Source organism: Callorhinchus milii, unplaced genomic scaffold, assembly GCF_018977255.1.
Source record: "Callorhinchus milii isolate IMCB2004 unplaced genomic scaffold, IMCB_Cmil_1.0 Scaffold1, whole genome shotgun sequence".
In the NCBI taxonomy this organism is placed as follows: Eukaryota; Metazoa; Chordata; class Chondrichthyes; order Chimaeriformes; family Callorhinchidae; genus Callorhinchus; species Callorhinchus milii.
This window is the reverse complement of record NW_024704742.1, coordinates 94,886,985-94,900,397: the sequence shown is the minus strand read 5'-3', so window position 1 is coordinate 94,900,397 and position 13,413 is coordinate 94,886,985. Positions and strand designations below refer to the sequence as shown.

The following is a 13,413-nucleotide window of genomic DNA, read 5'->3' as shown; positions in this document are numbered from 1 at the left end:
TCCCCTGATGACTCTGTAGATAAAAGTATTGAACAGCATAGAAAGAAACCAGCAAGGTTTGGCTTTGGGTCTGAGTTAGTAGATTTCATCTAGAATGACAGAAGAGATGCTATAATTGGCTTTTCCCTTCTTGGCTCGGTGAGGGAATTCTCCCACTCCTGAACCCTTCCTCGGAAATACATGAGTTTTGATGTTGGGTGAGGACGGCACCAAGTTTGGCTGTATTGTCCCACAAAGTCAAAAAGCCCAATTCTTCGCACACACACAGAGAAGGGTCCCTTGGTGAGGTTGCCAGAGGACAGTGGGAACCTGTGCAACCATACCCCAATAGTACTACCCAGAGCAAAGATTAGTAAACTAGAGGAGAGCCTCTTTCACTCTGCCACACAATCTACAGAAGAGAGATAATAAGAATTAAAATGGGAGAAATGGACAGCTGAGTTTAAGTTAAATACACACAAACACACACACAGAAAAGCAGAGTTTTGAAGAAAAAGACTAAGTGTTTGTTGCTTTTAACAACTCAGACTTTGAAAGAAGCCAGTGAGAATGCACGCAAGGATTTCCACCGTGAGGCAGAGCTGTTGACCAACCTGCAACATGAGCACATTGTGACCTTCTACGGTGTGTGCGTGGAAGGCGACCCTCTCATTATGGTGTTTGAGTACATGAAGCACGGAGACCTCAACAAATTTCTCAGGTCAGTGCAGAAACAATGCGACTCCGGTCTGGGATCAAAGCTTCCGCATGTCGTCACCATGAAACCTACCACCGTCTTAGGTTATGGTCATGCTGCTAGTGGGAGTGTCACTCCAATGGAAATAGCAAAGAAAATCTACCACAAGGATTGAGATAGAGTACAATTACAGCGTGACAGGTTGATTGTAAGGCCTTAAGTTTAAAGTAATGTTGTGGTACAAAATAAGATAACCCACATCAGGACTTGAACTCACATAGTCCAAGCTGACACTCTAAGGCAGTGCTGGGGGCTGCTGCATTGTTGAAGGTGCCAGATGAAACATTAAACAATTTGCCTGTTCGGGTGGATGTTAAAGTTCCCATGGCACGACTCAAAAGAGAAGGGAGTTCCTCCTGGTGTTCTGGCTAATCAAATGTAATAATTTTTATTGTAGTTAAAATAGAGACAGGTCCCTGGGTAGTAGAGATATTAAGGATCTGGTATGGAGCGGCAATGAAATTGAAACATCTGCTAAGATATATTAAACAAATGGAACAGGTTTGATGGGCTGAATGGCCTCCTCCTGTTCCTGTTTTATGTTCCGATGAGATCTCAACAAGAAAGTATTACTCAATGATCCAAATACTGCATTACAAGTTTCTAATATCACAAACAGAATCTTAAGAGTGAGGATGTGAAAAGTGATGCACAATGCAGAACATAATTTAGTGTCTTTGCAAATGAACTCAACTGTGTGTTAAGGAAAAGTCTGACACCTTAAAATCAAAGGGGTCTGTCTTAGGCTGAAATATTCAGTGCATGGAGACACAGGAGCCTAATATGTGCCATTTAAATAAATAATCCTTGCATTTGATTTAGAACATTTCATTTCATGAAGACCTCTCAAAGCACTTCACAGTATTTACTGTAAAATGTAGTGACTGTATTTTGTAGGCACTTAAAACTCTGACCACAGCTTGCCGCTTCTCTCCAGAAAATTCTCTTTCACCAACACAGAACATGTTTTCCAGCAATGGGAAGGGGAGGGAGGAGGAAAGATGCACATTTTGTGTGTTTACAATAGAGGCGTCACAGCTATCATTCTACGAGGGGAACAGTGGGCATTCAATTGTCTAAGAATTGGTTTTCAAATAAGCAAAGCGACGGTCTTAACCTTTTCCCATTCGGGTAATTGTGTCAGAAATTTGGTTGAAAACATATCCATATATCAAGCTGTCAGGAGTAACATGATTTGCATCTATTTGTGTAAATACAGTTACACTAATTGCCCATAGGAAAACCTTCACATAGATTTTTGGATTATTCTTACCACGTAGGACAATATGGGAGATTGGATTTATGTCAGTGGAAGTGGGGGGAAGCTCCTTCTGAATGTAATACTGTATTTTGCAGTGTTATGCCACAGATTTAACCTTCAATATTCATAATACCAAAAATGCCAAAATGTACAAAGAAGGGAAATAGCTGGTAATATCATGTTAGCCTAGTTTTCCGTGAAATTCACATTATATATCGTATTACCTTCAGTCTGCATCTGGAGATTGTCAAGAAATTATCCCTCAGACTCTCTCATAAAACAAGACAGCCACATGCTCTTACAATTAGTGAAATTTATTATCAGCCACGGCATGTGTCTAGAATTGAATATGTATTCAAGGAGGAAAAAATTCCAATATACAAAAAATAATTCCCACAGACTCCCTTTGTATAAAATTCCCAAACATAACATAATACTTCAATATCGAATTCTGGTCCAAATGCAAAATGGTTAGTTATCCTTCAACACACAATAGTCAATTCACTGTTAAATTTCAACCAGAGAGAAGTGCAGGACCCAATTTTTCCTCACCTTTGCACAAAGTGTCCTATCATTCAGTATTTTCTACAAATAGATATCTTTATACGTAGAATGTTTTTGTCTGGAGTTCATCCTATTCCTATACCTTGCACAATATTGCTAGGCAACTACTAGTTATAATAATAATAATCTTTGAGTTTGACATAGCGCCTTTCAGGTTGTTAGTACATCTCAAAACGCTTCACAAGAAAATGTAGTGACTATGTATTTGTAGGTGAACATAGTTCTCAATTTGTAGTGCTTAATTTGTTGAAATATGCTGTACAAATATCTCCTGCTGTGCTTTTCCTACAAACCTGCAGAATAAGGGAAAGGATAGGTGGGTGGCTTGTTTCTCTCATGTCCTTAATTTGCTTTTTTGTAAAAGTTTATCTCATAATTCTCTCGCATTCTTTGTATCTCCTGGTCATAACTGGGTGAGTCTCTATCTCACTAACTCTCGCCGTACTATTTTCTTTGCTTGTTTGTCACAAATATTCCTTTTTGTGACTGTTCGAGCAATAGCACATTTTTATATTATAGTCCCAGCTTGGCTTGAAATGGTAACGAATGGAGAAGAATCAAACTGAATCTGGGAACTCTCACAAAATGAGGTCCTACTTTAGTGACCCTTTGGGAACTGATTCTAAAAGTGGCACAGGCACTGACAGACCACAACAATAACAGTTTGTTGATACCACTAAACAAATTTGAATAGTACTTAGATTTTAACGGCAGTGAGAATTTTACTTGTGTACATTCTGTGTTACGGGCAAAAAGTAGGTTGCCTTCTGGGAGTTACCAAGCAAATTCTGATACACAGCAGGTCCTTGATGCACATATTACATGACAAATGGAAATGTATCTAGGAGCAACATTACAGTTGCTCCTAGGTCTCTATTGGCACTGTCCTCCTGCTCGTCCCTTGCACCCTCTGCCCCACCATCGGAGGTCGTGCTTTCAGCCGCTATGTCCCAAAACTCTGGAATACTCTCCCTCAATCCCTCTGCCTTGCCCACTCTCTCCCCTTTTTTAAGTCTGCCTGAAAACTTTCTTCTTTGATCGTGCTTATGGCCATCTCTCCCCGCCCGCCAGTTCGGAGTCAGGCTACGCCACTGTTGAGCACTCTTGAGACTCTACCTGGTGTGGAGGGTGCTATTCAAGTGTAAGTTGTTGTTGTACAATTCCCATGTAGTGTCGCCACATGAGGAGATTATAGGTCGTGAAATCTGATTGCATTTTAAAGTAAGCATCACAGATTTATTTATTCATCTGTTGTAAGAGGCTGTGCGTGTAGACATGAATTGCACCGATGACTATGGAAAATGTGAATAAGCATCAAAATGCAGTAACAGCAACTGAATTATATTACAGCAACAACTAAAGGAGAAATCATCAAATTATACTGCAAATGTTAATGAACTTTCAGTGTTGCGACAGGTACTAGCTGCACGGCTGGCTAAAAATCTGATTACAACTAAATTAACTTGGAGTAAGATTATCACACTACATACATGGATCACTGCAACGTTTACCTTCTCATGTGTTATTATAGGTATCAAACCAGCTACTTGAGTTTCAGTAAGCTATAAGGTCAAGGCTATACTAAGGCTATAATAGTGTAGGAGAGAATAATATACATTTGACACCTTGTTAAATCAGAACAAGATACAATTTTGTATGTTGCAAACTCCATATGAGTTTAATGAGTGTCATTAGAGCTATAACATTATTGACCTTTTTATGTATATACCTAATTAACAACACTGATGCTTCAATATACTGGGAATATCCGGAATGGAAATGTATCTCTTTATCTTCAACCTCAGCTCTTGCAGTCACAAAATGCCTGTGATTGCCTGAAATTACAGTGTCAAACAATATATTTATGTCTGGCATGTTCAGCCATCCACAGTTGTCCTTCTGTGCACAGTATACATCCCACATGCAGCCACATGAAGTGTTCTGCTCAGCTGGTGTCCTTGCAATGACATAACCAGTTGCATTCTGCAGAGTGGTACTTTTGATATTCTCAATGCAGTACGTATTCAATGCTGAAGATGACACCAGTGTAGGATGTGCATTGTCTTGGTTCCATGTCCATGGAAGCAGCTGGAAGCACATTTTCAGAAGCACGTCAATGCTGCTGTTTACTCTGTCTTAATAACCCTTCTGAAACATTTCACGAAAACTGTTGCCTAATCTGCTACCTTATGGGAAGCATTGGCATACTGTTTGTCAGTCTGCTCTGAATCATTCCTTGTGTAGAAATATATTAAGATTGTCCTGTTATATAGTGGAAATACTCTCATAGAAACACATAATGTGAAGAAAAGAAGAATGCCATTCAAACCGTCGAGACCAGACTCCCATGGACTATGTCATTGCTCATGTTCCGCTAAATCTCCCCATATCCCACCTCCAAGACTTCCTGCCATATTCCTTAATACATATCTCTGATGACATTACTTTTCTTGAAATTTATAAATTGATTGACATATCAGCGCAGTTGTATATGTCCATCATTCGCTCAATCGTCTTGTACATCTCCGCTTGTGCTCATTGTACATTCGATGGTTTGGAGCAGTGATCGTTTCGCACAGAGTTCTCATATTAACTACACTGCAAATAGGATAGCAACGTTCACTAAGTGAAGACAATATAGATATAGCTGTAATTACTGCCTAACTTCTTCTATTCATATTACGCATGTGTGATAATCTCACCCCAAGTTAATTTAGTTGTAATCAGATTTTTATCTGGGATGATGCCATTGCCAGACCCGAAACAAATTTGTGCATTTTGAAGATTTGGATCAATGTTTCAAGACCATTTGCATTATCTTATCTGGATCCCCTTTTCCATTAATCTTGGCTCCTTAGAGAAACAACAGCATTCGGTTCTCTGCACAGGCTGTTTATTGCATTTAATTTCCTTTATTTGAATCATAGATTGAGGACTTCTCACCTTAATAATAATAATAATGCTTGCATTTAATATAGCGCTTTTCACATCTTCTCGATGTCTCAAAGTGCTTCACAGAATATGTTGTAAAGTGAATTGACCGTTTATTTGTGGGCGAAACGCGGCAGCCAATTACGCATAGCAGTGTCGCACAAACAGTCGTGGATTGAAAATGACCAATTTATTATTGTTTTGTTTTGGAGGGATTATTATTAGGCGTGTGGAGTAAGGAAACTTGCCCAAGGTTTCGTCCTGCCTGGAATTGAACTCAGGTGTCTCACTTGCAAAGCGAGTGCTCTAACCACTGAGCTACAGGACTCCACCTTGTGCTGTATCCACAAATGTATACACTAGAACCCCGTTATAATGAATTTCAGAATTACAAGGCTTCACTACATAATCTATTGATAGTTCACTTAGTTCCCACAGATTATGGGTAGGAACCACAGCGTTTAAAATGTCCAAAATATGGTGCCAGCTCTATATCACATCACATCAGCCAGCACATGAAAATACAATACAATGTATTACAATAATAATAAAGCCTTGCATTTGGCATAGTGCCTTATCAACATCATAAACAACAACTTGCACTTATATTGCGCCCTCCATGCAGGGTGATGTCTCAGAGCGCTTAATTGGTCATGTCAGAAGGATGGCTCAAAGCACTTCACATGAATTACTGTGAAATGGAGTGACTGTATACTTGTAAGCAAACACAGTAGCACAACAATGTCCCACAATCAGCCATGGATTGAGTGACCAATTTTATTTTGGGGGTAATACCAGGAGAAATCCCCTTCTCTTTTCGAATAGTGCCATGGGATCTTTAAAGTCCACCTGAACAGACAGACGGGACCTTGGTTTAAAGTTTCATCTGAAGAACGGCACCTCCGACAATGCAACACCCCCCCAGCACTGCATTAGAGTATCTGAGTTGTCCTCCTGATGTGGGATTTGAACCCACAACCTTCTGACTCAGACAATAGTCTATCACTGTGCCGAGCTGACTACATAGTGCCTTTCACGTCGGGAGGACGTTTCAAAGTGCATTCACAGGGCTGTATGGACCCCCACGGAGGCTGGATGAAGTGGGAAGGGGAAAGGTGACTGACAGTGTGGTTAAAGGGGAACATTTTGAAATATACCTTGAAAGAGAGAAGTAAAGGAGCGAAACAGAGAGATTTGGGGATGGAGAAGCCAAAATGCCCAACATCTGGCCTGTCAGATAACTTTCTGTGCTTTGTGCGCTGCATAACACCCAGGAAGCGATGATGGTGGAAACCTGAAGGCTCGGAAATTAGCCAGTTTAGTTTCCTGTATGTAGTACAGAATCTTTCTGTGTGCATGCTGAAGCGTTGTCCAGCCATCGCACCCTGTTATAACAGTCGCTAAGATTTTATGGTCACATTATCATGGGCTCCACAGTAATAAACCAAATGCAAAGAGTGACATGAACAGCACATGTGGCATCACATGCCAGTCGGATACAATTCTTCTGAAAGACATTTTAATCCACAGCCAGAATTGTAGGTTTTAAATACTTTTATTGCTGCTGAAATGGGCAGATTTCTTGTGAACAGTTTTTGATAGCTGCCCGATTTCAACCTTGCAGATTAGAGTTTTCCTGCACTAGAAATATATAAACTCTAGCAAATCAAAAATGGACCATTTAGGAATATCGAATCATTGCTAGACAATCGTGTGTGCATGGTTCATAGAACCACAGAACAGAAGGAGACAATTTGGCTCAATGCTCTCCTATCCCCTCTCTGTGCAGGTGCTGTCCACCCTCCCCACCACCACCACATAATCACACACCCATGGGAGCTATCTATTCATGTCCCATTGCCTATTCCCTTCAAGATTACGTCTCCTGAAGTATTTATCCAATTTCTTTTTAAATGCTGTTATGTCATTAACAACCAATGCCAGATCTCCTGCAGCACAAAGTAGTGGCAAAGGATCTTGGCACTGAATGGGCAAAAGCAGAATAGTCTTTGCCGCACTTACTCAAAGAATTATTGTCTTTTGAGAAATATAATAAGGAGCAGCAATTAAAATTGGAACGGATTCTGACATTGGAGAATATCTACTTTCTCTGCCATCCATCTTAACTCGTGAGAGATGACAGAATGATCAGGAAGGTTGCCATTTTGGCATCTGCTGTGCATAAGTGTTTAAACAGATGTTCTTTCCCGTGGAAATAAAGTGGTCCAGCAATTTCACCACTGATGATTTCTTTTGTATCTTTTCCTCAGCCAACCTTTCCTTTATTTTCTTTACTACTGTTGAATTAGAATTATCCTGCAGCTGGAAAAATTGCTGCTGAATAAAATCATCGAATCATAGAAATTGTAGCATAGAAGGAGGCCATAAGGGCCAATGAGACTGAACTGGTGCGAGGACATTCACTAACTCTACTCTAATTTCCTGCTCATTTTCCATACCTTTTATGAGGTCCTTCCTCTTCAAATGATTCTTCAATTCTCGTTTAAATACTGTATATGATCTCAGCCTCAGTAGCCAAATAAACAGACTGCAGGAGTTTATTTCCTACAGGAGGAAATTATGCAGTGGGTGGAACTATGCAAGGCTAATTTAATAATATGTTGTATTAAATATCTTATTGGCATCAGCTATAGAGGTGGAAGTTCTCTTTTTGAAAAATCTCCTCCAGATCTGGTTATTTCCGATCATTGAAAAGCACATGACTAAAATCCTTATACACCATAGCTTTGAGCCAACATTTAGCTTTTGCAAAACCCTTTTTATTGTTTCCTCATTTTTTTTGTGAATTTTTGTACATCTCAAAATGATGGACATTTTGCACTGGGCTTCAATGCTATCCTACGTGAATGACGTTACATAAATGCAAATTTGTTGTTGTTGAAATAGGCAAGGTTTTCTTTACAACTTGCATTTATATAACGTGCTTTACCTTGCAAAGTGTCTCCTTAACAGTTTGACACCAAACTGAGGAAAATGGGAGGTAATCGTAGTCTTCAAGTGTGATCTGAATACAGGTATAGAGGAAACAAGGCAGAGTGATTGAGGCAGGGAGCTGCAGAGATTGAAGGTGTAGTGGCTGAAAGCAATGGCTGATAAAACAGTGACTGCTCTCATATTAAGAAACAAAATAAAAAGTAATTCTGAGTGGCGTTACCCAAAGCTTCAATCTGAGTTTAATCTAAGGTATCTCATGAAGTTACAGACATCGTCCGGACCCTATAACAATAGGTACCACCAGCAATTTCAGTCCAGTCGTTAGTTACTGACTGGTTTGACTGTGATTTCCAGTGATGTGAAAATTATCACTGGTGATAATTATCACATCACATGTCATTTTTTGCACCATCACCTAGAATTGGTTCGCAACATAGGAAAACAGGAACAGAAGGAGCCTGTTTAGCCAACTGAGGCTGTTATACCAGGTTTCTTTTAAGATCTTGGTAGATCTTTTAATCCCAATGCCTGTGTTTTTGCCATACCCTTTAAATCACTGCTATCCAAAAGTATCTATCTCTCATTCTTAATGTTCGGGAGTAGAGTGTGTTGCATTTCCAGTTATGAATGAAATTGTACTTCCACACATGTAGTGTAGGATGCTTCTGAATCTATGCATAATAAACACAACCATTTCAGTGAAGTTAGAATATTGGGTTAAGATTTCACCTACTGTACCTCAACTCGGGCCAAGGTCAGGCCACTCCCAGCAGAGGTCAAGGTCATTGTCAGGCAGAGGTCTTGGGCATCGTTGGCAAAAACACAGGAGAAACTCCCTGATATGTTATTGTTATTCTAACTATACGTAATGGTTGTCATCTAGTGTTTTTAAACCAAAAGGATAATTGTGGGAAGGGGAAGGAATAATTTACTTTAATGCTCGCCTTTCTTTAAATCTTTAGGTCCCATGGGCCTGACGCTGTGTTCCTCGGTGACAACCTTTGCAACAAAATGGCAGAGCTGACTCAGTCTCAGATGCTGCATATTGCCATGCAGATAGCATCGGGCATGGTGTATCTGGCATCTCAGCACTTTGTCCACCGTGACCTGGCTACTCGGAACTGCCTGGTGGGTGAAAACTTGCTGGTGAAGATTGGAGACTTTGGCATGTCCAGGGATGTGTACAGCACTGATTACTACAGGGTAAGTCCTAATTGTTGTTAAACTTCAATGGGAAAACTATTATTCTCCGGTCTACGATATTGTTTTAAAACAGCATTTCTTCTGAAGTGAGCTCCCAGGCCATATCTTCTCTAGAAGAGTAGACTTAACATTGTCCCTTTCACTGTAGCAATGGTTCATATTACCAGCTAATTGACAATCCTCTCCCCATCTCTCTGTGCATTCATTGCCCTGTTCTGAGTAGATTCACGGGGCAGGCTCGAGGGGCCGAATGGCCTACTCCTGCTCCTAATTCTTATGTTCTTATATGTGTGACTATTGCAGCTTGAAATCCGTATGCCCACCTTGCGGTTGTTGATACATTACTCTCTAAGAACTGTCCCTCAAGTTGGAGTGAGAGTGTTGAAAAGACTCACTATTCAAGATCTAGAAGAGCTGTGTGCTAAATAAGATTTTAACTTAAGAAAAGAAAGAAGTATAGCTTTTCATTTGGGCTCATTCACAGATCCTGGTAGCTGGAAAAAATCACACAGTCTTTATTTGTAGTGTATGTATTTGATCAGAGTCAGGCAAAGGGTGTGTATCAATGTCAGGAGGTAAACTCCTTTACCTAACTGTAATTGGATTTTACTCAAGAAATAAGGAAAGCCTACAATCCCGAACAGATGCTCTGCTTGAATTGTGGTATTGTGCTTCCTGAAACTTCACTGGCTGAAGATATCCTTTGAACTATTTGTTGGCTTCTGAAAGGCATTCATCTAAGTACCACATGAGCTTTCCATTAGCTGATATGCATGCGCTTGACTTCAGCAAGATTGTTAAGGATCCTTAATCCCTAAGAACCCCTGCAATAGGATGTATCAATATTCACTTGAGATGGGATTAAAATAATACAGCAGTCATTAGTCAGACGTTGCTTTTACATATCTCGTCTGGGACTGCAACATGCACATTAAAAATGGTCGCTAGTGAGGATTGACTAATATATAAGACTGCATACACGATTGGCCAGTATGAAATTACAGCATTGAACTCCAAATGATAATCAATAGCAATCTTTATACATTATGTCAAAGGTCAAGCATTTATTGGATTAATGCTCCATTCAGACAAGTATAAGGCAGGACTCATTCTATCACAAGCATGTTTTTTTACTCATTTCCTTTACAACCAAATCACTTCTAAGCAGAATCAGAGCCCACCCAGGTTGGATCTGACTGCAGAAGGGTTCTACCTGTATAACACTCAGTGCAGCATAATCTGAAGACCATTTGAATAGTAAACCATGAATTAGTCTAGGGATGGTTGTTCAGAACACTGGGAGAAACTCCCTTCTCTTTTTGAATCATTTCTGAGATTTTTAAATATCAAGCTCCTGTACGGTCAGCCTAGACTATAGCAAATAAAATTGATCACTCACTCCATGGCTGTTTGTGGAACATTGCTGTGTGTAACTGGCTACCACGTTTCACCCACTATTACACAGTCAATCCACTTTACAGTATATTCTGTGAAGCAGTCAAAGCTGAATATTGCATCACTAGGCTTTACCAGTCAGGGTGCAGTTTGTCCAGCCTGGACCTTAGCTCAGCTTTCAATCTAGTCCAGTGAATGTGCCACTCTCTGGCCTATTTCCTGGGTCATTCCCAGTATAGAGACTGTATATTAATTATTCATTCCTAAAGATGGTTTGACTCCATTTGATTACGGATAATTACTCAAAACTCATAACTAATTGGTATTTAATTAGTATTTGTTTTGTTTTTAAAAATAAATATTCGAAATGCTTGATTGGATTAAGAGCAATCGTAATGAAATATTCCAGGAGGGACAGGGATGACAAGCTCATGATTCAGACCCAGTACTTAAATGAATATGAAATTATATTAATATCAAAAAAGAATGCGCTGTTCTGTGGACTATTAATATACATCCTCCTCATCTAAGCTTTGTGAAATCACTTCCGAATGTCTATAATTAACTATCTGAAGCAAATAAATCTGTCTTTCTGTCAGGCAGCAGTTTCATTCCAAGGCATTTGCAGAATTACAGAAGTTTTATGATAATATTTCAGACTTTTTGACAAAAGCTGTTTCCTGATAATACTTTTTGCTGCATCTTATTCAAGAGAGCAGTGTGTTTACATTTGCCTCATAGTAACAGTTACGTTAATGCTATTCGCTTTTCATAGCGTCCAGAATTTGGCAGATTGTTGAATTCAGTCTTAATTTTGAAGTTGGTCTTTATGTCATTCTTAAAACATTTAGGGCTGTATTTGAGAATTTGATACATTTTGGATAATCTGAAATGCTGCAGAAATAGAGTAAAACTACAGCCAGATGGAATTTTACCCTATTGAACAATAATGTTAATAACCCTTGCATTTGATATAGCAACATATCAGGAAGTTGAGACATCTCAAAGCGCTTCAAAGAATATATTGTAAAGTCGATTGACTGTGCATTTTGTGGACAAAATGAAGGTTAAGGCAGGGGCCTCAAGAACTGAAAAAGCCAGTTATTCATTTCATACTGAGCTACATATGTAACCACGGTTAAACTGAATATGCAAATAGAAAAGAAATCTTGGAGACAAAATATTTTGGTAAAGCCATTTTTTTTCCGGTGCAGTATTTCATATCATTTTTGATTTAGGAATGGCTAGATTCACCTCTAAACAATCTAGAACGAGTAAGCTTATTTTTGAGATGTCTCAAAACGCTGTAGTAGACTGCAGTTATCAGCCAGACATAATGTATCAAATTCAGTGCTGTAACGATGGAATCATAATGTGTTTCTCGCTATCATCTCCTACCTCAGGTCAGACCGAGAAGACTGACATATAATTAGCTTTCTTGAGCTGGAGCCTAATTTTGTGACATTTTTGTTTAAGCTGAAAAAAAATCAATAGAAGTAGTTACAATTGATCCATTAGGATCTTTCTTTCTCTCTGGCAGAGCAGGTCTAAAGCCGGTCAAGGACTCGTAATATTCAATGTATTAAATTTTATTATTTTAAATAATAATAATCCTTGGAATTGATATAGAGCCTTTGTCGAGACATCTCAAAGCATTTCACAGGATATACTGTCAATTTGTATGACTGTGTATTTTGTGGATCAACACAGCAACCAATTTCGGTGTAGCAATGTCCCACAAACAACCATAGAGTGACCAATTTTGTTTGGGGGTTTGTTGGTCAGGATAACGGGAGAAAATTCCTTCTCTTTTTAAAAAGTGCCATGGGATCTTAAATGACCATTTAAACAGATACTTGGACCTTTAACGTCTCATCCAAAAGTTTTTTTAAAAAGCCTCAGTCATTGGCAGTTCAATAATTCTCCAGTTAAGAACATTCCTTTCCTAAATACGTGTACTGTAGTTGCTGACAGCTTTCTGCTTTTTTCCTGCCTTAGTGACAGGAACGCAACTTATTATTTGAAGCCAGCATAGGTCATAGAGGTGAATTATTTGGGAAGTTCCAATCTTAGTTGTTCCCTGTAATAAATAACAGGGTTAATATTCACTTGTGAACATTTTGCAGCTGATATAAAAAGAAAATTCCATATAACGGTAATTACCATAAAACATGATTGATTCAAGATATTTTTGCAAACATTTCACCATTTCCTACCCCCACCATTTCCTGCCCCTTTGTTTCTCAACATTTTGTGTCCGAACACATTCTGCTTTGCAACAGTTCACCATAACACCCATGAGCAGTTTTGTGATGGAGGAAGGCCTGATGGAGAAAGGCTGTTCCATTCTGGTCACAGGTGGAAGCAA

The 13,413-nt window shown here is 39.2% G+C and overlaps 1 protein-coding gene across 1 annotated transcript in view; it reads left to right on the top strand.

Annotated features, from left to right (window-relative positions):
• ntrk2a (neurotrophic tyrosine kinase, receptor, type 2a) overlaps positions 1 to 13,413 on the top strand; it is a 129,676-nt gene that overhangs the window by 99,090 nt on the left and 17,173 nt on the right. Inside the window, exons 14-15 of the mRNA XM_007906808.2 lie at positions 528 to 700; positions 9,410 to 9,650. Coding sequence (XP_007904999.1) covers positions 528 to 700; positions 9,410 to 9,650 — 414 coding nt within the window. The remainder of the gene's footprint in view (positions 1 to 527; positions 701 to 9,409; positions 9,651 to 13,413) is intronic.